The sequence below is a fragment of the Phodopus roborovskii genome, unplaced genomic scaffold, assembly GCF_943737965.1.
Source record: "Phodopus roborovskii unplaced genomic scaffold, PHOROB, whole genome shotgun sequence".
Taxonomy (NCBI): Eukaryota; Metazoa; Chordata; class Mammalia; order Rodentia; family Cricetidae; genus Phodopus; species Phodopus roborovskii.
Genome location: NW_026126424.1, coordinates 9343663 through 9369875, shown reverse-complemented (window position 1 = coordinate 9369875; position 26213 = coordinate 9343663). Strand labels below are relative to the sequence as shown.

At 38.2% G+C, this 26213-nt stretch overlaps 1 protein-coding gene across 2 annotated transcripts in view; it reads left to right on the top strand.

Moving 5' to 3' along the window:
- Pde5a (phosphodiesterase 5A) overlaps window positions 1–26213 on the top strand; it is a 136340-nt gene that overhangs the window by 42334 nt on the left and 67793 nt on the right. For both annotated transcript variants that reach the window (XM_051185568.1, XM_051185569.1), the window contains exons 4-9: window positions 1196–1267; window positions 3186–3275; window positions 12098–12235; window positions 14540–14607; window positions 24399–24507; window positions 25388–25475. In XM_051185568.1, the coding sequence (XP_051041525.1) occupies window positions 1196–1267; window positions 3186–3275; window positions 12098–12235; window positions 14540–14607; window positions 24399–24507; window positions 25388–25475 (565 nt within the window). The remainder of the gene's footprint in view (window positions 1–1195; window positions 1268–3185; window positions 3276–12097; window positions 12236–14539; window positions 14608–24398; window positions 24508–25387; window positions 25476–26213) is intronic.

Genomic DNA, 26213 nt, shown 5'->3' with positions numbered 1-26213 from the left:
GGTCGAACCCAGGGAAACAGAGGCGGTTAGGATAAGTGAATAATTCTTTTAAAAAGCATATTGACCTTTATGATATAATAAAGAAGGAGAGGGAGCGGGAGACAGACAGACACAGAGAGAGAGAGAGACAGAGAGAGAGAACAATTTTGGGAGTACCAGGAAACAACTGCCTCCCTTGAGACTGTATTTCCCCTTTCTGCTCTGTTCTCCTAAGGGAGAGTTCTGTATCATTTTCTTGGAGGTAGGGAACTTAGAGTGAGCTGGACAAAGCAGGGTGAAACTCCCACACAGAATTATGGCTGCATTCCCTAAAGTGTGAGCACTTAGGGGAAAATAGTTTATCTTGATGATACTAAATTGGGAGAAGAAGGAAACGGTAGAATTCACATTAAGAGGAAGCTGAAAGTAAGTTGTAAGTTGTGATAAATGCCAGGTATTTTCTCAACCTGCAGCTAGAACTGGACACATCTAATGACCCTTCAGGCTGACAGATGAGAGGGTTTCTTCAAGTCTTTCTTAACCTCTTGTGGAACTCAAGGCACACGAGCCAAGTTTAGCGTGGCCAACTTAAGTTTAGTTTATCTTTCAAATTCCTTCTGACCTATGTGAAAGTAGGCTTCGCCTGTTAATTCCTGTTTTGGTTTTTTAATAACTTCTTCTACCAAAAATAATTCTCTTGAAGGTCAAATAATTTTCAAACCAGAAGTTTCAAAAGAAGCTGGGCTACATTCCTGCATGAGAAGTTCTTGTGCATGGATGACGGTTCTGCGTTCCTCTGTAACTGGACACTGGGCCCTGCTTCATCTTCAGGGAATGAGGACTTAGCCTTTTAGGAATAGTCGAGATCAATGTAAAATGTTTGTGTAGTGGTATATTTTATTGGACATATAAGACATTTTTTCCCTTTGTTTTTGTTTTTGTACTTGAAAACTATGCAGAATCTATACTTAAAATGTAATTACCACCTAGCTTAATCTGGATGCAAGTTGAAGTCCCTGAGTCCCATGTGATTTAACTGGGATCCAGGAAATCTGGACTATTACTACCCTTATTAAGAATAAAAGACTGGACTCGGGTTTTGTTTTAGCCTTTCAGCTTTGTGCTTTGAAACAGCCCATGCCCTCTGCAAACACATTCACTCTGAGGAATTCTAGCTAATGAAAACAAGTATGTCACTTTTATCTTCTTATCCTAGGTTGTTGGTGTAGCCCAGGCCATCAACAAGAAATCAGGAAACGGTGGGACATTCACTGAGAAGGATGAAAAGGTACCCAAACCCGAGTCTGGCACAATGCCAGCTTCCAATGACACATTCTCTTCAAAGTGCATGACCTCTGGGGTTAGGCAGTGCTGACATGGTTGCTTAAGAAAGTGTTACGGTTAAAAATTATGTGAATTTGTGTGTGCGCGTGTGTGTGTGGTGAGTGTGTACCAGTAATAATTAAGGAAGAGGAGCTGTGAATTTAAGAGAGGGGCATGGGAAAAGTTGGAGAGATGATAGGGCGGAATGGAGAGGATGTAAAGACAGAACTCATCTATGAAATTCTCAACCAAACGTTTCTTAAGAGTAAAAGAGAAAAAAAAAAATGATGTGAATTTTAGAAGAATTTCTTCGACTAACGCTAGTGCTGATTTGACTTGAGAGTGCTTGAGTATCAATCAGCAGGAACCCCGAGTTCTCTCCTCACAGAGCTACTAACAAGCCCTCCCCTGAGCTGGGTGCACACAAAGGGTCCCTCTGTATCTAAGTGATCCCATTGTACTTTCCATAAGTACTGTACAAAAGTTCATGCTTGAGGGAAAGCAACAACAACAATAACAACAAAAAACAAAATAAAACACAGGGTTCTCTGAGCCCTGTGCCATGCATTGTCTGAACACTGGCATTTTCCTCCTGGTGAAGCAAATTTCCTCGTTGTATGAGCTTTGCAGAGGGGCACCAATGTGTGAGCTAGCTTCCAAGAGGACAGCAGTCAGTGTTATTTTACTATTCCCGTTCAGCTCCTAAGGAACACATTCCACATGCCACATTGACAAGATTCCTTTCCAGCTCTCCCTTAGGTCTGCTTACACTTCTGTCCTCCAAAGCTGTACGATTTCTTCTCTTGCATATGAGGGTTACATCTATCCTAGACCATAGCCCACTGCCTCTCCACCACTCTGAGCCATGTTGCTACCACTGCTCCTCTGAAAACCAGTAGGCGCTTTCAGATTGGGAAGACATTCAAACAAGACAGTTAATTTTGTTTCTGTGACATAGCAGTATTGACGCACATGTTAGCCCCCATGTTTTAATTGCTCTAGAGTATAAGAGGTGACTTTAAAGTCAGAGCACTTTACCTGTGCTATTAATTATGCAGGGATACCTGATTAGAAAGCATGGCTATTAGATAAACTTCGTGTCCACTGTTTTTAGTTCATTAAAATAAACCTGCCCTTAAGAAATATTTAGACTGTGTCTTGACAAAATATATCCATTGGTGTAGATAAATCATTCCATCTAATGATTGCTTTAATCATTAATTTAAATGTGAGCACATCACCCTCTTGTAGTATTAAAAGGATTCTAGAATCATATTTTTAAAAAATGCATTTGGGGGCTGAAGAGATGGTTCAGGGTTTAAGAACACTGGATGTTCTTCCAGAGGTCCTGAGTTCAATTCCCAGCAACCACATGGTGACTCATAGCCATCTATAGTGGGATATGATACCCCCTTTTGGCTTAAAGTCATACATGCAAATAGAGTACCATATACTTAAAATAAATAAATCTTTTTTAAAAAGGCATGTATTTGAACTCATTTACAACCTTACATGAGACTTGTTATGGCCACTCTTCTCTTAAATATGAGTCTTCACTTGCTTCAATAATAAGGTATGAGCTATTTATTTGCTCCCTCATCGGCTTGAGTCTTAGTGCCATATACAATCTGTACCAAATCTTGTATAGAGAAGATTGCAATTTCATATTAAGTCATCAATTCCTTTTCTCTTCTCCATACAACATAAGAAACTGAACACTTAGTCATCTGCTAGTAGTTCCATTTAGCCGACAATTTGCATGAGTTCCTAATTTTATGCACAACAAACACCTACATTTTGGTGTTTAACATTTATTTCAACTGCAATGTTCCTAGACAGTTTTGCAGGCAGGTCCAATCCGGCTGTTGTCATCTTTCTTCTAGGACTTCGCTGCCTATTTGGCATTTTGCGGTATTGTTCTTCACAATGCTCAGCTGTATGAGACGTCACTGCTGGAGAATAAAAGAAATCAGGTACGTGTGATTTCTAAAGAGAGCAGGAAGCTCATTTTTAAAAACAGTTAAGTCTTTACCCGAATCATGAATGCTCACAATTGAAATTCAATTCACATGACTTGGTTTTGTAAACATTTTAGCTGTTTCTTTCTGGTAGTCATTTCCTTTTCCATTTTCCACGTTCAAAAGCTCCATCACTGTTAGACACTGGTCTTTGAGAGACTTAGATGGCTTGAATTTGTGTCACTGAATAAAGCTTTTGAGCTGTTGCTTTTCAGCTGTAGCCATCACTCCATTGTTTACCACAGGGACATCTTAGTATCTTTGGTCTTTCTTGTGTCTTTCCCAGACCCGCTTCTCCGACCTACTTTCTGGATTTGTTTTCCTATCTGCTGCTGAAGGTGTACATACTGTTCTGTAGCCACTAAGAACTTTCCTTAAGTTTTCTAATTTGTACTTACTCTAGATACATACCTGCATTACCTTTGCTATATAACTTAAGTTTCCCCCCACATTTCTTAATTCCTTCCTTCGTTTCTTGGACTGTTTGCTCTAATGTAATCTCTTGTTCCTGCCCCTCACCCATGCTTGTAGCTTTCATATATTTTCTAAGATGTCTCAACTAAGGATTTCCATGTTTCCTGTTACCCTAGACTACCGCCTCTATGCATGGAACTTTCCTTCAAACCTTTCTTAGAAAAATTCTGTTTTCTGGATCTCTCAATGTCTTGTTCGCTTAAATTCTGTTTGGTTCCAGCATGTTATCAGCTGAATGTTTAAGGGACAGTATTGATGAGGTAAGCCTTGTGAATCCTTGCATGTATAAGATACCCATTTTCCTGCTGCATTATTCTGGTTGGTATGAACTGGAAAGCTGAGTTTCTCTGATTTAAAGGGTTCTGCTTTGTCTTCTAAACTAGCATTCACGTTCTGCTGCTTGGCTCTTCACACATACTTTGTATGTATTATCTATTACATGTAAACACACAATCTATAAGGTATTTTACATGTTATAGTTTTGTGTGTCATGTTTTATATTATGTTTATGGATTATTTTGTATTTCTAAGATTTTGGTAATGTCATTGTTTTCATAAGTTGGTTTCACAAGGTCTCTTTTTCTTACCATGCCTGTAGAAAAAGAAAAACCACCAGTTTTCTATAATCCTTTTTCATTACTTTTTAGATCAAGATGTTCTCCTCACTCTATTGTTATGAGTTGTTTTTCTGCCAGTCTGGTCCCACCGCCACGCCAGCCCCAAGTAACACACAGAGACGCTGTATTAGATATAAAGCTGTTGGCCTGTTACTATCATTTCTTATTGGCTAGCTCTGTCTTAAATATTAACCCATTTCTATTAATGTAAGTACTTCCACGTGGTCTCACCTTACCGGAGAGAGGGGCTGGTGTTCTTCTCTCTCCCTCCTGCACATTGACTCTCCTCCCTACTCCTTCCTCTCTCCTCCTTGTCTCCTAGTTCCTCCTATCTTGCTTTCCTATTGGCCAACAGTGCTTTATTCATTAACCAATAAAAGAAACATATTTACAGAATGGCATCTCCCATCATCTCTTCTTTTCTGTCTGAAATAAAAAGAAGGGCTTGAACCTTAACATAGCAAAATATATCACACATCAGTTATCAAATAAGAATAACAGTTAACAATATGTAGTCCATTAACATTTAGTAAGAGTTAAAGAAATATACCATCATGTATCCTGTCTTGTGAGTCTAAAGCCCTATATGTAACTTATCTTTAATTCTAATTAAGGAAAACTATAACCTTCAACTCCTTCAAAGACCACAAAAGGATAATATATAAACTCTGAAAGTGACAGAGACAACTTGCCTGGTCAGTCACCTGAACTTCTTCTTTAAAGTTCCATCTTCAGCCTATAGGCCATAGTGTGTCTGGCAGACTCCTCAGTAAAGCAGGAAACTTTAAACTGTCCATCTGTACTGGCAGTTTTTCAGTCATTTTTCTCTGAGTCCTGCAGAAAGTCTGGCAGACTCTTTCATGAAGCAGGAATCCTGTAGCAATCAATGTTCATCTTTTATTAGCATTCACTTTCCTGTGGGTCCTGCATGTCCAGTTTATATAGCATAAAGTCAAACATTCCAGACAAGAGTAGTATCTTGCCCAAATGGCTAGTTTTGCCATATTGGAGGCAGACTTCATAAAGCGTTTCTTCTATGTCCATTTTCCTTTCCAATGCAGGTGGTATTGCCAGGAGCAGTTATGTCTCACTATTAAGAAAAACCCTAAACAATTTTAATTGCCATATTCTGTAGGTCTTTGAAAGGTTTGAAGAATGCCTATTCATCTCAAATATATATCTAGAAAACCTAACTCACCTAGCTATAAGTTTTGACTATTATAGGTAACTATCTAAAATCTGTACTAAATTATACATTACATTTTAAAATGAGCTATATAAACACAATACCTAAACAAGAGAAGATCTATACTTATAACAAAATTGACCTTAAATTTGTATCAATAAATGAAAATCCATTCCAAAACAAATATTCATATCTTTTTACCTTTAATTCCCTTTTTACCTTTAAAGATATTGGTTGTGGTCATTAACCATTTATAACCAACCCCATTTAAATGAAAACAAACATTTATAAAAAATATTTGGGAATTTGGGCGTCTTTCTTTCCTAACTACTTCCTGCTGGTAGGGGGCACTGCCATAGGGATCCTAAGAAGACACAGAAATCCTATCTGTAGTCTGCAAGGCTGCTTTATCCCAGCTATTTTGAATGTTGGATCACCTAGAACACTGTTTCAGGGGGTCTTGCTTGATCAGACCATGTTAGTCTAGAAGGAATTCACAGCTTTTCATTTTCTGTGGAAACAAATCCTTTTCTTCAGTAACCTCCCTTAGACTTAAATTTTGGAGTTACAGCATTTTAAAGATACACACACACACACACACACACACACACACACACACACACACACACACGTTGAATTATTCTAGCAGCATTTCTTTTAACACCTCCAGTCCTGTTTATTTTTCATTACTTTTTAGATAAAGACGTTCTCCACACTCTATTTTTTTCTTTTTAGAATTAATGCTATGTCTGGGACTATATTTCAGTGGCTGACCACTTGACTACCATGGGTGAAGCCGTAAGTTCAGTTCCTAGCACAGATCCCCAACCCGCACCCCCGAAAAAAAGGAAAGAAAAGCCCAGTGCTAATAAAATATTATTCAGTTGTCTTAAACTGTAGAATTCTCTATATCTCCTCCTCTTATCTCACCACCTTTCATTTCAGTCCTTAATCTTACAAATCCAGCTGCAGTAAAATCACATCCTCTGTGTACTATATCACAGTCCAGCCTGTTTAGAAGCATGAGGCTTTGCGAGCCTGCCTCTGCTCGTGAAGCCTTCTTATCTTTTTGTGCTGTATGTTCCCATAATTCATTTCACCTCTTCTCTGCTGTTTCCCTCCCGCAGTCTACCTCAATGAATCCCGTTCTTCCTCATTTAGAATGGTGCCTCATGCAGTAAGTCTTCTGGAGAAAAAGTCTTTCTGTGCCTTATAGAAAATCTCTGTAGGATTCTGGAAAGACTTCTATGCCATCCAGAAGCAAAGGATCAAAGAAAACTTAAATTTTTTCTCAGAAAACATCTTTGGATCATAATGTGGTCATATTTTATTTATGGTCTAACAAATAAAGCTTGCCTGAAAATTAGAGTGCAGAGCTAGCTACCCTAGTCAGCCATACAGGCCAGGCAGTGGTGGCACACACCTAATTCCAGCACTGGGAGGCAGAGGCAAACAGATCTCTGTTAGTTCAAGGCCACCCTGGGCTACAGAAAATTGATACAATCTAAAAGAGAAACAGAGCCAAGTGGTGGTGGCCCACACTTTTAATCCCCAGTACTTGGAAGTCAGACCCCTTCAATCCCAGCACTAAGGAGGCAGAGGTAGGAAGGGATAGTGAGGAGATAGGAAGGGCTGGGCAGAGAGGAGTGTGAGGCAGGGCAGGCAGTCTGAGGACAGGATGGCCCCTTTGGTCTGAGCATTGGTAGAGGTAAGAACTCTGTAGTCCTGGAAGCTCTGCTTCTCTGATCCTTCGGCTTCCACTCCCTGATAGATGACTCCAAGTTTTTATTATTAACCCAATTAGAAGTTGTGCTACATGATAGTTTTCCTTCCCTCTGCTCCTCCCAGACCCTTCTCATCTCCCTAGCAGCCAATTTCATGTTCTTTGCCTGTCTCCCTCCCTTCCTGCCCTCCTTCCTCCTTTCTACCCTTCCCTTCTCTCCCTCCCTCCCTCCTTCTCTCCCACCTTTCCCTCCCTCCCTCCCTCCTCCTTTCAAAATCAAAAAGCACACACATTGGTTTGTGTTGGTCAGATCTCTCTGGGCATTGGGCCTACATTTATATACCCATGGACACCTCACAGGAGAAAACTGATTTTCCCTTCCTCCATAGTTGTCAATTGCAAATACCTTCTTGGTTAGGACTCTGGGTCTACTTCTCTTTCTCTGTGCTTGGGTTTTGTCTGACTTGAACTAGTGAAGGTCTTGTGAATGTGTGTGTTGTCTGTGAGTTTCTTCTATGTATTTCAGTTCTTTTGTGTCTGGAAGGCTCTGTTTTCTTAGAATTGTCCAATACCTCTTACCATCGTTTGCCTCTTTTTGTGAATAGATCCCTGAGCTTCAAGCGAGGGCGAGGTTATAAAGACATCTCATTTAAAGCTGGGTGTTCGCTAGTCTCATTCTCTCTGTACATCGTCTGTTTGTGGGTCTCTGTGTTAATTATTACCTACTACAAGAAGAAGAAGCTTATTTGACAAGGGTTGAGTGATGTACTGATTTATTGGTATGGTAATATGTCATTAAGAATCATTTTCTTGCTATCTGCATTTAGGAAAAAATAGTAGTAGGTTCCCTCTAGGGCCTATGACCCATTTAGTTTCATATTCTTGGCCACTTAAGCAGTATTTGGTATGAGTTACAACTTATAAAGTGGCCCTTAAATCCAATTTTTTTTTTTAAAAAAAAAAAAAAAGGTGGTTGGTTACTTCCATAGCATTTGTGCCACTGTTAGACTTTGTCTTGCAGGCAGGTCACCATTGTAGGCCTCAGGTTTGTAGTTGGGTTGTACTGATGCTTACTTTCCTCCTCTGGTAGAATGCAAAGTGCCTGCTAGAACCGTGAATGCTAGTCAGTAAGAGTGAAGCTTCCATTTGGGCACCAGCTCAATTTCAGTTTCCATGTTCTAGGATGAAAGTTGTATCATCAGCAATAGGACCTTTCTAAAGTAACCAATAGCCTCTAATTAGCATTTAATCTATGGTACCCTTTTGGCAATGACTCAACAGGATGCAACCCATTTCTAGCATTGGAGGTTTTATTTGGTGGCATAAAATGTCTAGTTGGGACATTCTCTCCCCATTATATAGTGAGTTCATTTAGTTGCTTTTCATATATATTGATTTTAGGAAACTTCCACAGAAGTAGATTTCCATATGGTGGTTCAGAAGGCTTGTAATGTTAGTTGTCCTTCTTTTCCCATATTCCCTCCTTTACCTTGCCCTCCTATTCCCCCCCCTCACCATTTCACCTTCCTATTCAAGCTTCTCCTTTATCTCTTTACAACACTATGTTCTATTTCTTCTTCCTTGGAATATCTCCTACTCCATTTTTATCTCTTACTAACCACCTACCCTCTGGTTATTTGGCTAGAAATATACATATACAATGCTTAAAAGCTATCATCCATATGTAAGAGAAACCATGTAATACTCTGTTCTGAACTCATCTGGCCCTGAGCTTTTTCAATCAGGAGATTTTAAATTGTTGCTTCTATTTTACTTGGGATTATGGATCTCTTTAAATTATTTATTTCATCTTGATTTAACACTGGTAGGCCATTTATATCAAGGAACTCATCCCATTTCTTTTAGTTTTTTTTTTTTTTTCAGTTTGGAATACAGGCTTCTATAGTACATATAGTTTCTATAGTCCTATGAGTCTCTGGATTTCTGCCAAGTCATCTGTAATATCCCCTTTTTATCCATAATTTTATTAATTTGGATATATCTCTGTCCTTGGGTTAATTTGATATAGAGTTATGACTCTTATACATTTTCGCAAAGAATCAACTCTTTGTTTTATAAATCTTTGTAGTGTTTCTACCTCATTGGTTTTTTGCCATGAGTCTCTTTCTTCCAATATACTCTCTTTGGGGGTTATTTTATCTTGTTTCCCTAGAGTTTTTAAGTATGTTATTAAGTTATTATTATGAGATTTCTCCTGTCTTAAAAAATATAAGCAGTCAGTGCTATGTACTTGCCTCCTAGGTTTGGGTGTGTTGTGTTTTCATTTTTATTTAATTCTTTAAAAGTTTTAATTTCCTTCTTGATATCTGTCTTGATCAGTTTTCATTCTGTTGTGAGTTGTTTAGCTTCCATGAGTTTTTATAATTTCACCATTTGCCTTGTTGTTGATATCCAGCTTTAATCTATGGTGGTGTGTTATGAGTATTCTTCCTGCCAGCCTTGTCCCACAGCCGCATCAGCCCCAATTAATACACAGAGACACTGTATTAGATATAAAGCTGATGGCCTGTTACTAGTGTTTCTTATTGGCTAGCTCTGTCTTAAATATTAACCCATTTCTATCAATCAATTTCCACGTAGTCTTTTACTGGAGAGAGGGTCCGGACCTCTTCCTCTCTCAAGTTTCTACATCTTGAATCTTTTCTACTACATCTTCCAGAATCCTCCTTGTCTCCCAGTCCCGCCTCTCTTGCTTTCCTATTTGCCAATAGTGCTTTATTCATTAACCAATAAGGGAAACATATTTACAGAATGACATCTCTCATCAGTGGTGAAATAGGATGCAGGACATTTGTCTTAGTTACTGTTCTGTTGCTGTGAAGAGACATCATGACCTTAAGAAAATCTTATGAAAGAAAACATTTAATTGGGAGCTTGCTTACAGTTTCTGAGAGTTAGTCTATTATCATTATGACAGGGAGCATGGCGGCAGACAGACAGGCATGCTTCAGGAAAGTAGCTGAGAGTAGAAGAGTACATCTTGTCCTGTCTGCTGTCAACAGGGAGGGAGTGAGAAAGAGACTGAGCCATGGGCTTTTGAAACATCTAAGCCCATCCTAGTGACATACTTCCTCAAACAAGGTCACACTTCCTCAATAGGGCCATAGCTCCTAATCTTTCCCTAAACAGTTGACCAACAAGACATCCAAATACATGAGCTTTTGGGGCCATTCTCATTCAGAGAAATGCAGTGTTATTTCAATTTATTTGGTATCTGTTGAGACTTGCCTTGTTTTTTAATATGTCACCAATTTTGAAGAAAGTTCCATTGGCTCCTTCCTGAGAAAGAAGTATATTCTTCATCTTTTGGTTTGGGTGTTCTATAGATGTGTTAGGTATATTTGATCTATGCTGTTATTTAAGTCCAGAGTTTTTCTGTTTAGTTTTGTTGTGATGATCTGTTTATTGGTACAAGTGGTGAACTGAAGTCACCAACTATCACTGTGTTAATGTCCACACATGATTTTGGTTGTAGTTATGTTTCTTTTATGAACTTGAATGCCTTTGTGTTGGTACATTAAAGTTTATAAATACAATTTTTCTTGTATATTTTTCCTTTAATGAGTATTTAATGTCCTTCCCTAGCTCTTCTGATTAGTATTGGTTTGAAGTCTATTCTGTCAGATATTAAAATACCTACACCTGTTTGCTTCATGGTTCTATTTGCTTGGAAAACCATTTTCCATCCTTTCACCCTGAGTTGATGTTTGATCTTGGTGGTGAGGTGTGTTTCTTGGATGCAACAGAAAGATGAATTTTGTATTCTAATTCAATCTGTTAATCTGTATTTTTTATTGGAAAACTAATACTTTAATATTAAGAGTTATTAACATTAAGTTATTAATTCCTGTTGTTTTGTTGTTCCATGTGTCCTTTTTGGCACAGTTAGCTTCCTCTTCAGACTGAGGCTTTCCTTCTAGTACCTTTTATAGACCTGGGTTGGTGGACAGAAATTGTATTAATCTTGACATGCTTTTCATCATCAATTGTGATTGATAGTTTTGCTGTATAGTAGTGTAGGCTAGTGTTTGTGGTCTTCGGGAGTTTGTAAAGGTCTGTCAAGGCCATATTGCCTTTCAAAGTCTCTATTAACAAGTCAGGTGTTATTCAAATGGGCCTGACTTTATAGGTGAGTTGGTCTTTTCCTTTGCAGGTTTTAGTATTTCTTTGTTTCTGTACATTTAGTGTTTTGATTATTGTGTGTCACAGGGAGTTTCTTTTCTGGTTCTAATTGGTGTTCTTTATGCTTCTTTTGTATTGACAGTCATCTCTTTGTTAAGATTTAGGGAGGTTTTTTTTTCTTTGATTTTGTTAAAAAATATTTACTGTGCCTTTGACTTGGGTTTCTACTCTTCCCTTTATACCTATTATTTGTAGACTTATTCTTTTCATAGTATCCCAGAACTCATGATTCATGCATGTTTTGCACATTTTTTCCCCTTTGTTTTTGAGTTAATTTTTTCTTTTACTGAGCTATTCATTTCTTCTACCTCGTCTTCAAGACCTGCTAATCTGTCTTCCATGTCTTTTACTCTGTTGGTGAGATTTTTGTGTGATATTCTGAAAAATTAGAAACTGATTACATCATCTTAAGTACATATAATTTTTCTACTATTCTGACTATACCAACGATCTGTGCAGAGGTGTATTTAGCTCCACAGCCATGAATGGGAACTTGCACATACACAACCTTTAACCCATTGTATCTTTATTCTACACACAACTACATCATAAGCTGTCACCTTTTCTCATCTAGGTATTGCTTGACCTTGCTAGCTTAATATTCGAAGAGCAGCAGTCATTAGAAGTAATTCTGAAGAAAATAGCTGCCACTATTATCTCCTTCATGCAGGTGCAGAAGTGCACCATATTCATCGTGGACGAAGACTGCTCTGTGAGTACAGAGTGTGGCTGTTTTTTGCAAGATGGAAATGTATTCTTAAAAGCGCCTCCTACTTTTAGGCCCAATTTTTACCTTAGAACCCACCACAACTCCAACTGTATATGAGTATTTAGGCAAAAAAACAAAACAAGGACGAAATGTTTTTGAAATGGAGTGGAACTGAGGGCAGCAAGAGCCTTCGATGTCCTGCCACTGACCATGGATGTCAATGTGCTGCCCCTGACAATGGCTGCTCTGCCTTATCAGGGAAACACCTTGGTCAAGAACTGTGGTGCTCTGGTACCTAAAACACATGGGTTGACTATAAAAGTTTCTTTCCTACCAGAAATTATTTAGAAGCCAGGAGGTCTAGGTGGGTGGTGGGTAGAACTAAAAGTATTTGTAAGTCCTATGTCATTTACCAACAACAGGAAATGACTGCTCTTATTCATAGATTTAAGTCCATTGATGCATATTGTTAGACAGCTTTTCCTGGTGAGAGCTGGAGCTTTTTACAGGGCTGGTTACTTATACTTGAATGTTTCGTGGAGTTTCTGCCTTGTGTTTGCTTGAGAGTCAGAGTGCTGGCCTGCCAGTTTCTTTATGCAGATTTTACCCCTCTTCACTGTATGACCCAGTGGAATATTCCTTATGGTGGTAAAGGTTTCTTCCTATAGTCTAAGGTTATTAGGAGATAAAGAGTAGTATTGTCACTTGGATATGTCAGTTATAAGTCAGAGTTGTTATTTCTGGCAGAAGTAGAATAATAAAAGACATCCAGTCATTTAAATATTTTAATTGGCTTAGATATTAAGATAATTCATTATTGTGTGTATAGAATGGGTACATCGATTAGTATAAAATTCTTATTAATAGTTTATCAAATAACAGTTCACTGTAACAAAGCAATAATCAGTATTTTCATGGAGAGCTACAATTTCATATTTTTATTCAGTTATAATTTAATATAAAATGATTACAAAATAGTTGCTAACTTTTTAAAGTTCGGGTCAGATTTCATTCATTTGATATGCCAACTTATCATTTTTCTTCTGTGGCCTTCTCTTTATCATTTACATTTTTAAAGTTTTCTACAGAAGCATTCCTTTAAAAAGAAATTGAAATTTCACTTTATTAATACTCAATGGGATTTTTAACAGCTAATATTTATCAAGGTAACAATCTGATTTATATCAGTGTGGGTCTCAGCTCAACAGTATGGCTAAGAACATACTCTGCTCTCTTTGGAAGACACACATTATTAGGTTTAGAAAAGAAATTAGTTGAGGTGATATTATAGTTTTTGTGGTTTAAAACTACTTCAACATGAGTGAAATTAAAAATGTAAGACCCCACAAAATGTACTCATTTCTTCCACTCCCAGATAAACTTTTTTTGTCTTATGTTTGTGTTTCCTTCCAATTTCTCTTCATTCAGTTGTAAGTGCAACATGGAGCAATATGAATTATGTTTTGTGATATAATGCAAAACTATTTCCTGATATCTATAAGTCTTCATAATTATTTTATTGCTCTTGCAAAATATTTCCAAGCAGTATAGCTCTTTAGGAAAGAATTCTTTGTGCTGGGGAAATAGTTGAACCAGCAAAGCTCTGGCCTTGAAAGCGTAACGGCCTGAATTTGATATCAGAACAATGCCAACATGTTAGTGCAAGCTTGTAATAGCAGTGCTTGGGAGGCAGAGACGGGATCCTTAGAGCTCATCAGTCAGTCAGTTAGGCTGGTGAGCGCCAAGTTAAAGGAAATTGACAACATTCTGAGGGTGACATCAGAGGATGTCCTCTGGCATACACATTCGTTCTCTGTCTCTCTCTCTCTCTCTCTTACACACACACACACACACACACAAACACATATACAAGTACTCATGCATATGAACACACACATACATTCACTCATGATCACACAATTAAACACATGCACACTCACATTCATGAACACACATGCACACACATAATCAACACAGTTGCACATACACACTCATGACACACATGCACATGAAAACACACACACGAACGCACATGAACATATCAATAATTAAAATGTACAGGATTTACTAGCAGCTCAAGTGTGTACTCAAAAAGCTCTTTAGAAGTAAAATGAGAAGTGGTTTGAGTCTTTATAGAAAGCATATTTGAGGATATTGTGAATTTTGTGCTTGGATCTACTTAGTTTAAGAATATGGAAAATATGTTCACACATTGGTATCTCAGTGTTGAACAGCAGGTATGTCTGTGTATGGGGAGCTTTCATTACATGTCGAATGTCTCGACCCATGTTGTTATTCTGTTTTCAGGACTCTTTCTCTAGTGTGTTCCACATGGAGTGTGAGGAATTAGGAAAATCATCCGATACTTTAACAAGGTAAAATAACTTCTCCATTTGTCTTTGTCACAGTATATGGTGCTGCTAAATGATTGCCTTGTTGCTAGTGTGATTTAAGGTGTTTAAGCGACAAGCTGTCTCCCCTGCAAAGATAACTTTTATTTCTCAGAATACATTTTTTTATATTACTATGCAAGAGTTTTCTACTACATTGACCTGAGAATCATTTCTTACAGGAAATAACACATTAATTAGCACAGGCCTCACTCTATTGTTATTATGAACTCATTCAGTTAAGACCCACAAGTACTGTTCTTCAATTACATATTTGCTTGCATATATGGAAATACCACAGATTCCCTGGCAGCCCTTTCTGTAAATCTATATTGAGTTGTAATCAGCCATGAGAATTTAACTACTAACAGAAGGAGGCTGGTAATGCTAACCTTAGAAATCTACGTTCCCCCTCTGGCTAGGTCAAATCAGATCTATTCATCTACTTCTTTCCCGTAGTTTCTAAATATGTGCTCATTTGTCTGTTAATTGCTCTTACCGTGAAAAGTGTGTGCTGTGTTTGCATGATGGAGTCGACAGGTGTGGTTGTCTTCATCTGGCAAGTGCTTTTTGGAAGTTTTGAAGTGGATTTAGGACAAACTACTAAATATTTGTACTAGTATTTTTTTTCACCCATACCTAAAAATTGTATTGTTCTCTTAAAGGATAGGATATTCTAAAGGATAAATATTTACCAAGGTGAGGTACCATTTATCATAGTTTTTATTTCTTAGGTTATATATACATATATGTGTATGTCTGTGTGTATATGTGTGTGTGTGTGTAATTTGATCTTGTAATTCTGTAGTGACTTTGTTGCTTTTATTACTACATATAAATATGAGTAAGTATGCATTCATTATTATATATAACTGCCTTTGCCTCCATAAAACAAAATGAATCATTTGATGCTTGTTAAAAATATAAAACAAGTCATCTAAATTTACCTTTTAATATTTATACTGCAGTATGTATCTGTATAACTAAATTTTTATACTTGCATTTTAATTTTTATTATAAATTCAGTCAAAGTCATCTAATATCTAGTGATGGCTGGACAAACCACGTGTCTTGTGTGATAGTGACCTCTACTGGTAAATACACATTTTTCAAATAGCAAAAGCCAAGATTTATGCTTGATTTCTTTTTGATGAGTTCTCTCTGTAGGCCAAATGGGAGATATTTTACCATTTATAATTATGTTCCATTCAAGTCATTTATAAAATATTTTATGAGTGATAAAATATGCTAGTGCGATTTTTTTAAAAGAGATAAATCCTAACTGATTTTTAAATTAATATTACACAATGAAAACCATTCACTATCAATGCCTTTTGTCAGCCTGTTATTTCATAGTTTGCCTTTATTCTGATGATGCAGTGAAAGACCACTTATTCGTTGGATAAAATTATTTAAAATGGTTTTTAAATTAAAATTAGATGTTAGGCTTAATTTTAGGAAAACTGAACTATAAAAAATGTTTGGTAACTTTAACATTTTGAGAAGGTGTCAAGTTAATATTGACCTTCCTGTTTATTAGCCAATTATTTTATTCCTAGAATGGATTACTTTTGGTACAGTGATTTGACACTCTCTACTTATCAGTATTAAACACTTCAGTAGTTCAGAACTCACCCATGAGATGAAGTGCCATACTATTTATGTGAACAGTTAAATAAATCATTTTCATTTTTAAGCTCTTATCTATTGATTCAAAATTGTGGGTCTTGAGACTAGGGATGCAACACAATTGATAAAGTGCTTGCCAAGCATGCGCAAAGCCCTGGGTTTGGTCAATAGCATCGCGTAAATTAGGTGTGGTTACACACATGTAATCCTAGCACTCCAGAGACAGAGGTGGTTAGGGGGTAGGATCATACAGTCATCCTTAGCTCTGTAGAATATTCAAAGCCAACATGGACTATAGACCTGTCTAAAACAATAAAAGATAAAAATTCATGACTGCTGTAGATCATTATTTTATTTCTTATGTTAAAGTAATATATTGACAGCTTTGAAATGTTAGATAACAAATTGTGAACAACTGTTCTGATGAAGCCTGTTTATCTTCATTAGAATTGTCGCATTAGTAGGATGAAGTTAGTCAGTTCTTGGAAACTGGCTTATCACTCAAGATTCCAGAAGTGGGGTACATTTCCAAATGGTTAGTGTAGTGGATTCCTTTCTGTGCTGTGATATGGAGTTCATGTTAATTTTTTATTTTTTAGTAGACATTTTAGTTCTGCCATTCTATATAGGTGATTTTTATGTTTTTTTTTTAAAAATAAATATGCCTTATCAGTATGACATGAGAAACACAAGAACTATTCCTTCAAATTCACCTTGGAATATATATATATATATATATATATATATATATATATATATATATATATGTGTGTGTGTATGTGTGTGTATAGCGTATACATATATATAGTGTATATATATTATGTACACATATATGTACTTCTTATTGATTATTAAATTTGGAAAAACACATATAGTTCAATTGAAGAAAAATTAATGCTAAAATAACTGGACATCCAGTGGAGGAATGTAGAGTATAGTAGGGTGTAATTAACTTTAGGTTTTGATTCGTACTAACTGTTGTACAAATTATTTAACCCCTGAAGACTCAGCACCTTCCTCTGTAATGATCAAATTGTAGTAAGGTTTGACTGAGCCTAATACCTGTAAAATTTCTTCAAAAACCTTTCTAGTAGCCTCTGTAACTGCTGTCCTGGGCGTGGTTTTGGTTTACATCAGTCTATAGTGGACTTGTGGAATTCAGAAATGCTTGCCTTCCCCAAACCCCCTCCCCCGCTTTCTTAGGAATTTCCTCTCATGCAGCTCTATAGACAGAAGTTTCTATTCTGCCTGGTCCCACTGCCATTTAATTCCAAATAAACACACTGAGGGTTATATTAATTATGAACTGTGTGGCCAGTGGCTTAGGCTTCTTACTGGCTAGCTCTCTGAGCTATTAACTCATAACTATTAATCTATGTATTTCCACGTGGCCTTATCTTACTGGATTTACTGGGTTTCTTTGCTATAGAATCACGGGTCTTGGAAGAACAGTCTTGATTTTATGTCCTGGTGGGCTCAGTCTTGGACAGCCCTGGGAGGCATGGCCTCGAATGTGGGCTCTAAAGATCAGCCACATGCACTTAATCTCTTAAGCATGGCTTAATCTCTAAGGCATTTTTTAAAGGCCACCACGATATTGCTGTTACATAAAGGATGACTTCCATATTCATTGTATTACACTTTGAAAGCCCTCACTCTCTATTCTATCTAGCCAAACATTTTTGGCCAGAAACACCCACTTTATTATTTCACTAAGACTTTCCCAGAGGACATAACTGACCTTGTCGTGCCCCCCACTCCCCCACGAAGGGTGAGTGCACTCACTGCTACAAAGTAGATTCAAGGGCTAGAATCAACCTTACCCGCCAAAGAACACATTCTGTCTGAATTGTCATAAAACTGATTAGGTGAAAAAGAAAGAAAGGAACAAAGGGGTCAAACAAGACAGCTGAGATTGTCAATCTGCCAGGTTGTCAACCAAATCAAGCAACTGACGGACATCATACAGAATGGAGGGGCTGTTGGGATTCATTCTCTTTAGATGTTCTTTATACGTTTTACAAACACCTTCCATGCACTCATTCACAGACTCACAGTAGGCTATACCAGCAAAATGGCGGGAGACATGGCGCTAACTAAATACTTAGCTGCAGTTGCCACTAATATGGCTGTTTCCACACTAGAGTTCAGCCGCCCGAGTTAATCTGCAACTATTTCATATCTCTCAAATGTTTGGAGAACTTATTCATGTCATCAATGTGTTTTATATTGTCACTCTTTTATTTTTCTACCTATTTTTCCACCCCACTTTTCTTTCTTTATTTCTTTTCCCTTCTTAATGCTTGACTAGCTTTGTAAGCATTTCTGTAATGCCATCTCTTTCCTAAGCTGATCCATTTGGATGCTATCTGTCCATCTTCTCTACATGTTGTGTTTGCACTGTTAGGAGGGTTACTTTTAGTTGTGAATCATGAACATCTAAAATAAAAACAAAAAGTTTAAACAAGAATGCAAAATGGTGTCCTCTATATATGATGGGAAAGCTATTACCCATGATCATAACAGTATGGTCACCTAAATAAGACCTGTAGAATGATAACACCCATTGATAGGCCAGCATGGGCGGGGAAAAAAATCTTAGGTGAAGAACTACAGGAAATTAATGGTTGGTAAGACAGGCGGAAACCCTCTTCTCTAGGGATGAGTTCCTGATAGGTTATGCAATCCTACGTCGTCAGCCCTAAACACATACACATAGGAGAAACACTAAATGGACTTAGCAGGTTGTATTTATATACACATATGTATATATGTAGCAACAATAATGAAAGAAGTAGCCATGGGTTTGGGAGTAGGGGAGGCACAGGAGTTGAACAGGATGAAGGGGGTTAGAAATGGTGTGACTACTGTACCCATGTAGGAAATTCTCAAAAAAATGAAAAAGTATAAATTTAAGAAGAATGCAGTCTTATTACTGTCTCCTGGATATGCTCAGAGGTAGGCAGGTCAAAGCAGACATTGTACTTGGGGCATTGTCCACATGCCCCAAGATCTCAGATGCCTTCAACCTTACACCCCATAGGTGTGTTCTGTCCATTTAGCAGCATGGAACCCTGTCCATCACATCGTGTCTTAAATAGGGGACAAAGGGGCAAAATACATTCATCAGTATTCTAGAAGTTGTCCCACATAAGCATGTCATGCTGTTGATTGGGACTTACTCCTATTATAACACTAACTCTCTAGGTTGCAGCATAATGCATTCTTTATTCTGGGTAGCTCTGTGTTCAGAGGAGTTATTTGGGGGCAGCTGGCATTATCTATACTGGATGCTGCCCAAACAGGATATGCAACTAAAACTATCGCTCCATTGCAGCTTCCTGCTAGAGTCTGAGTTCCTCACTATGATGACTGACCCGTGTGAGTTTGTTTTTCTTTTACATAGTATGAAGAACGCCTCTCAGGGAACAGGTGTTCAAGCTGTATTTATTGAGCATGGGAAGCAATTTATCAACATCTTTATGAAGTAGGAAATAGCCACAATGTTATGTAACTGTTGGAGAGCTCATGCTTCTACACCAGCTCCTATTTCTGAGTTATAGGTCTAGCAGGGTGTCTTGGGCAGTTTGGATTGCTCCTGACTCCTGTTGTCAACGTAATTGTGATGATAATGGTAAGAATAGTATGGATTATATTGCTATTTTTATTATTAGTCTGCGGGAGTCTTATATGAAGGCATCTTGTCCGCTGTTCTCCCCCCATAGCAATCTCTTTATTATTCCTTTCTCTGCTATGGCTTCTTCTCATTTCCCTGGGCTATTGTTTGTTAAAAAAAATACTCATAGTTTTAAGTATTGCTTATTGGCCTCAAACCTACAGTTTTGACCTTTGCTTGAATGTCATACGGATAATATGTGAAATTAGACCCAGGAGGTCTGTTATGCAAGGCAGTCTGCATGCTTTCAAGGTCAAGCTGGAAGTTCATCTCGTTCATCTTTTCCTTTGCTACATTTGTAATTTCCTTCATTCTTTTTCATTTATACATAATATTTTTGAGAGCATGGAGCTCTAATTGACCTTATTACAATTAAGTTAGACTACAGAAGACAGAAAGAGAATACCGAAATATCTGAGTCGTTGTGGAATGTCATATGACATCACTGTCCCAAGATATAACTTGGGTAAATAGGACAGTAGACGGGCACCTTATTGGAACTTTGAAAACTTAGATCCAGGAAAAGTTCCTTCCCTAAGACATGTATTTCTTTTTTTAGATTACAATTGTTCTTTATTCTTTAGAATTTTACACATATATACAGTTAAATATGATCATATCCCCATTTTCTTCCTCTGATTCTTCCATAACATCCCAAAATGTCCTCTTCCCAATTTCATGCTGTTTTTAGTAACTAAGTCCAGTTTGTGTTGCCCATGTGTGTATGGGCACACAGGGAAACCTGCTTGCGGGAACACCACTCAAGAAGAATGGTTCTCTCCCAATAACTGCCAATGGCTCTCAGTAGGGAGTGGGCCTGGAGAGCACCTCTCCCTTCTAGGCCTGGCTCTTGGCTGACTGGATTTTGTGCAGTTCTTGAGCAGCTGCTGTGAGAAGTTGATTATAATAGCTATGCGATGTCCAAGCAGCATTTCCCTGAACCTCCCCACCTTCCAGCTTTTAACCTTTTTCCACCTCTTCCAGGACACTGAGTGAGCCTTGGTGGGGAGCGGTCAGTGATACCGATGTCCCTTGGGGACTGAGAACTCATCCTCTTACTCTTGGCACTTAAACCAATTGTGCATTGATTGCATTGCTGCTGTCATAATTAGGCTTTATTATTATTATGCTTCGAGAACACACCATAACCAATTGAAAGGCACAAGTCTTTTGGAACTTCAAAGCCCACCCCCAGTGACAATGTTTCTGCCAACGAAGCCACACCTCCTAATCCAGAGGTTCTCAACCTTCCTGATGCGGTGACCCTTTAATACACTTCTTCATGTTGTGTATTGATGTGACCCTCAAATTAAAATTATTTTTGCTGCTACTTCATAACCATAATTTTGTTACAGTTATAAATCCTAATGTAAATTATCTGGTATGTGACACCGTGAAAGGGCCATTTGACCCCCAAAAGGCTCACAACTCACAGGTTAAGAACCATTGTCCTAATCCTTCCCAAACAGTTCGACCACTCGGGACCACGCATTCAAATACAGGAGCCTATTTGGGCCATTCTCATTCAAACACCTCAGCTGCCCACTGCATAAAAAACAACTTTCTCTGATGGAGACTGAGAACAGCTAGGGTCTGTGGGCAGAAACATAAATATTCAGGGAGCCATTTGACAACTTGAACATTTAAGAAAACAACAGTAGGAACTCAGAGAGATGGCTCAGAGGTTAAGGGCACTGACTGCTCTTCCAAAGGACTCAGGTTCAGTTCCCAGCATCCATGTGCCAGTTCACAACTGTCTGTAACTACAGTTCCAGGGAATCTGATGCTCTCACACAGATACACAGGCAGGCAAAACACCAGTGCACATAAAATAAAAATAAATTAAAATGAAAGGAAGAAAAAAGAAAGCTACAGGAGTAGTTTCTTCCTAGGGCCCATGGCCTTCCCCACTGTGGGCCTTTGACTGGGATTACAAGAAAACCCCTCCTGTGGAGCAGGCCTCAGATTCAACCAGAAATTAAGTAGTTATCCCATAATAATCGTCTGTCTGTTTGCACAGTGGGTATCTGTTGCATGAAGGTCAGTGTTGCAGCACACGGAGTCCAGCACTCGGTAGACCCAGACGTCTTCTATTCCCCAGAAGCCTGACAAAGCTAGCCATCTGGGAGGACGAGCCCTGCTTCGTCTCAGGCTGATTCCTCTATGTCTTGCAGTCAAAGTATACAGTGTCTTCAGCAGAGAGGTTTTACTATGTAGCTGTGATGGCTTGTGTTGGAGACCTCTGGGGACTCCCTGGCTAATAACTCTTTTTTTTTTTTTTTTTTTAAGATTTAAAAAAATTTTAATTATTTATTATTTATTTTATTTTTTTGAGATTTTAATATAATTACATCATGTTCTGCTTCCCTTCCTTCCCTCCAAACCTTCTCACGTCACCCCCCTCATCTCTTTTAAAGTCATGGCTTCTATTTTTCCTGTGTGTGTGTGTGTGTGTGTGTGTGTGTATATGTGTGTGTTACTAAATACAGAAGTACAACAACATCCTTAGTCTGTAAAATGTTACTTGTACTTAAATGTTTTTCAGGCTGACCATTTGGTATTGGATAACTAATTTGTGTGCTCTTCCCTGGGGAAGACGGTTCTTCCCCTCTCAACAGTCCTTAGTTGCCTATAGATTTTTTTTTTTTTTTTTTTTTTTTTTTGTAGGATTAAGGCATTGTGAGATGTCTCCCGTCCACTTCAGCATGTCTATTGGTGTGTCAACCTTGTTCAGCTCATGTTGAGGCAGTCATGTTAGTGAGACTTTATGGGTGTAACCTTCCTAGGAGACACAATTTCCAGCAAATTCCCTGATCCACGGCCTCTTAGAATCTTTCGTCCTCTTCCACAGTGATCCCCAAGCCTTAGGTACAGAAGCTGTGTTATAGGTGGATCAGTGGAATCTGGGCTTCACAACTCTGCAATTGGATTGATTGTGGTTTTCTGTAGTGGTCTCTGTCTATTGCAAATAGTTTTATGAGGGGTGAGAACAACATTTATCTATGGGTATAAGGACAGATATTTAGAATGTAGTTAAAAATTATGCTGGTTTTGTAAGGCAGTGGCTGTAGGTTCTCCAGGATTCACGATGTCACTAGTCCTGTGTTGTTGGCTTGGTTTCCAGTACCAGGCATGTGTTCCCTCTTGTTGAGTCTTATGTCCAATTAGAGAGCTGTTGAGTACCATTGAGATGTTCATGCTGCTACTGAACCCTTGGGGTTATCCTGCCGCACTGCTCTTTGTTGTGGTTCATAGATATCATACTTGAGTAGTATTGCTGGCTGCTTCCTTACCTTGAAGCTTGCATGGTACCTTCTGGAACCATTACATCTACTTCGCTAGGAGGGGCTTCACTAACCAATAGCTTAGGGAGGTATCTTATGCTTAAGGTATATATTCATTTTCAAATACCACCTCCTACTTTTCAGTTAGTTAACTACAATTAAAATAGGCATATCAGACAGATAGACAGACACACCAGGAGGGAGAGACAACTAGAGAGAACCCTTACAATTCTTTTAGGTCTTCTTGATATTTCCCTTTATTTTAATTTTTGTAAAAGAGTGTCTTATTGAGATAGGTATTCTCAAAATAATGGTTAAGGAAGCACAAGTACCACACCTTAGGCATTCTGTGGTCAGATAAAATAAGACATGGAGTGAGAGAATCAATACAAATTTTACATTAAATGACACAAAAAGTGGACACGATCATTATTTACACTCTTGCACATTGAGAATCTCTGATCTGAAATGCTTGGGCAAACATCTTTCTGATTCAGGAAATTTTTAGATACTGGAATATTTGTATGCACATAATGAGATATGGTATGTAAGTTTAAATGAGAAGTTAATTTTTCCATGCACATAGCCTGGAAGTAATTTATACAATATTTTCAATGTGCCTACCTATCAACTGTAGCTAGTCACAAGAAGTCAGGTGTGGAATTCTATACTAGGGGCCTCCTATCAGTGTTGACAACATTTTGGATTTGGGAGTTTTTCATATGCTTGCATTAAACATTTTTAAGCTCCAGATGTTTGACCTGTGATTGGATGACTAAGAACATTCTTAGAACTTGTTCTAGGCCAGTGGTTCTCAACTTTTCTAATTCCATTCTTCATGTTGTGTGATCCCTAACCACACTATTATTTCATTGCTACTTCATAGCTGTAATTTTGATATCGTTGTGAATTATAATGGAAATATCTGATGTGCATGATATCTGACATAGGATCGCCACAGGTTGAGAACTGCTCTTCTAGACAGCCTGCACTGTGTGGGTGTTTGTTGAATCAGACTATCTAGATTGGAGTAATGAGCTGTAATTATCTAACACATTTTCAAATTAAGACGTGGATTTCGCCTGTACTTCACGGCTGCTGGCTCCTCCCCCGCCCCTTTTGTTTAGTCCTGTGTGTGCACATTTCCCCACTGCATAGAAGGAACTTACCATCTATTGTTTCTGCAGGGAGCATGATGCAAACAAAATCAATTACATGTATGCTCAGTATGTCAAGAACACAATGGAGCCACTTAATATCCCTGATGTCGCTAAGGACAAACGATTTCCCTGGACAGTAAGTAACCTAATTTTAGACCTGATGCACACAAGCTGTTTTCCCGTCAGACCTATACCTACAGCTGTTCCTTGTCTGAAGGACTGGGCTGGAAACTGGCTGTTTAAGGGTGATCTCTGTTTTTCCTGCTCAAGGGAGGGATGGTAAAATAGCTCAAACTCGCTGGGGAAGGTGTGCTTGGTGTTTTTTTCTGTTCTCTGTATAGCAACAAACCGGCATGTACACATTGAGGTAATTTACCACCGTGGTGTCGGCGGCTTTCCTCAGATGGATTTTTCTGAATTTATCTGTGAACATTAAGGTCCCTATGGTTTGGATGCACATGGCTGGCAATCTTCTTAATGAGCTGCTCCTTAGCTATGCATTTGCCTCGACAGTGAAATCACAAAGATGTGTTCTTCAGACACTCCACGCTTTGAATTCCAGTTTTGTCTTTAATCTTTCAAAAATATTAGTCTGTGACGCAGCTGCCTTGTTTCTGTTGCCTGCGTACTTAGAATTTTTTTTTCAAACTTCAGAAGTGTAGGCTTCAGTTGCGGTGGTATTATTAAGAAGGTCAATATTGTAGTGTGTTGTTTCCAGGCTTTTGGATTCTGCTTCCTTGTTAAATTGGGGCCTCTCCCTCACCAAATAGCAGGCGCCAAATAATATTTGACTTACTATAACTCTTTGGAAAGTTTAAACCAGATAAAGGACATTTGCTATTATTATTCTCATAAAGGCTGACTATATTGTCCTTATGCAAACCTCATTATAATTTGTTTCCCATAGCTAATCCAAGATGAGTATATGTGTTATTTCGCCTGTGCTGTACAGTTAATATGGTGTTTGTGGGGCAAATGATTTCTGTTGATCCAGCAATCTTGTTTTTCTTTGTTAGAATGAAAACACAGGGCGTACGAGCACACATCGCATTGGAAGTTTGCTTTGCACACCTATAAAAAATGGGAAGAAGAACAAAGTCATAGGTAAGATCGTCCTGCTGGCTTAACACTCCATGTCTGTTTAAGAAAAAAGAATTCCCTACGACTTTCAAGCGTGAATTGTAAATTAAAGAATAAAATGATGGAGGAAAGAGAAAATTGAGAATTATAAGTTAAAATTTTTGTGTTGATAAATTCCACCATACATGTCAGACATTTTATTAGCTATACAGCATTTTTTTTTTCAGTCATTGGAATCCAGTTTCTGTTTGTTTGGTTGGTTTGGTTTGGCTTATTTGTTTGAGACAGGGTTTCTCTGTGTAGCTTACTTACTCTGTAGATTAGGCTGCCCTTGAACTCACAGAGACCCACCTGCCCCTGCCAATTGAGTACTGGGATTAAAGGTGTGCACCACCATCTCCTGCCTTAGAATCCATTATCTGAGGTTTTTGTTTAAGAATGATGTGCTGAAGTCAATAGAGTGGACTGACAGAATGGCTGGGGGGGGGGGTGGGTAAGGTGCTTGCCACCAAGCCCAATATCTATTCCCAGGACTCACATGGCAGAGGGAAAAAACCAACTGCAGAACATTGTCTTCTGACCTCCACATCCACACTGACACACTTGTACACCCACACAGATGTGCACACACACACAAATAAAAGCATGTTGAAAGTTCATTCACTGGGAGGCATCAACTGACAATGCGTATTTAGTCTGATTTCCTGATATTTGACTTCCAAAATTCACTGTTGAGATTATAGGTTGTATCGATTTGTTTAT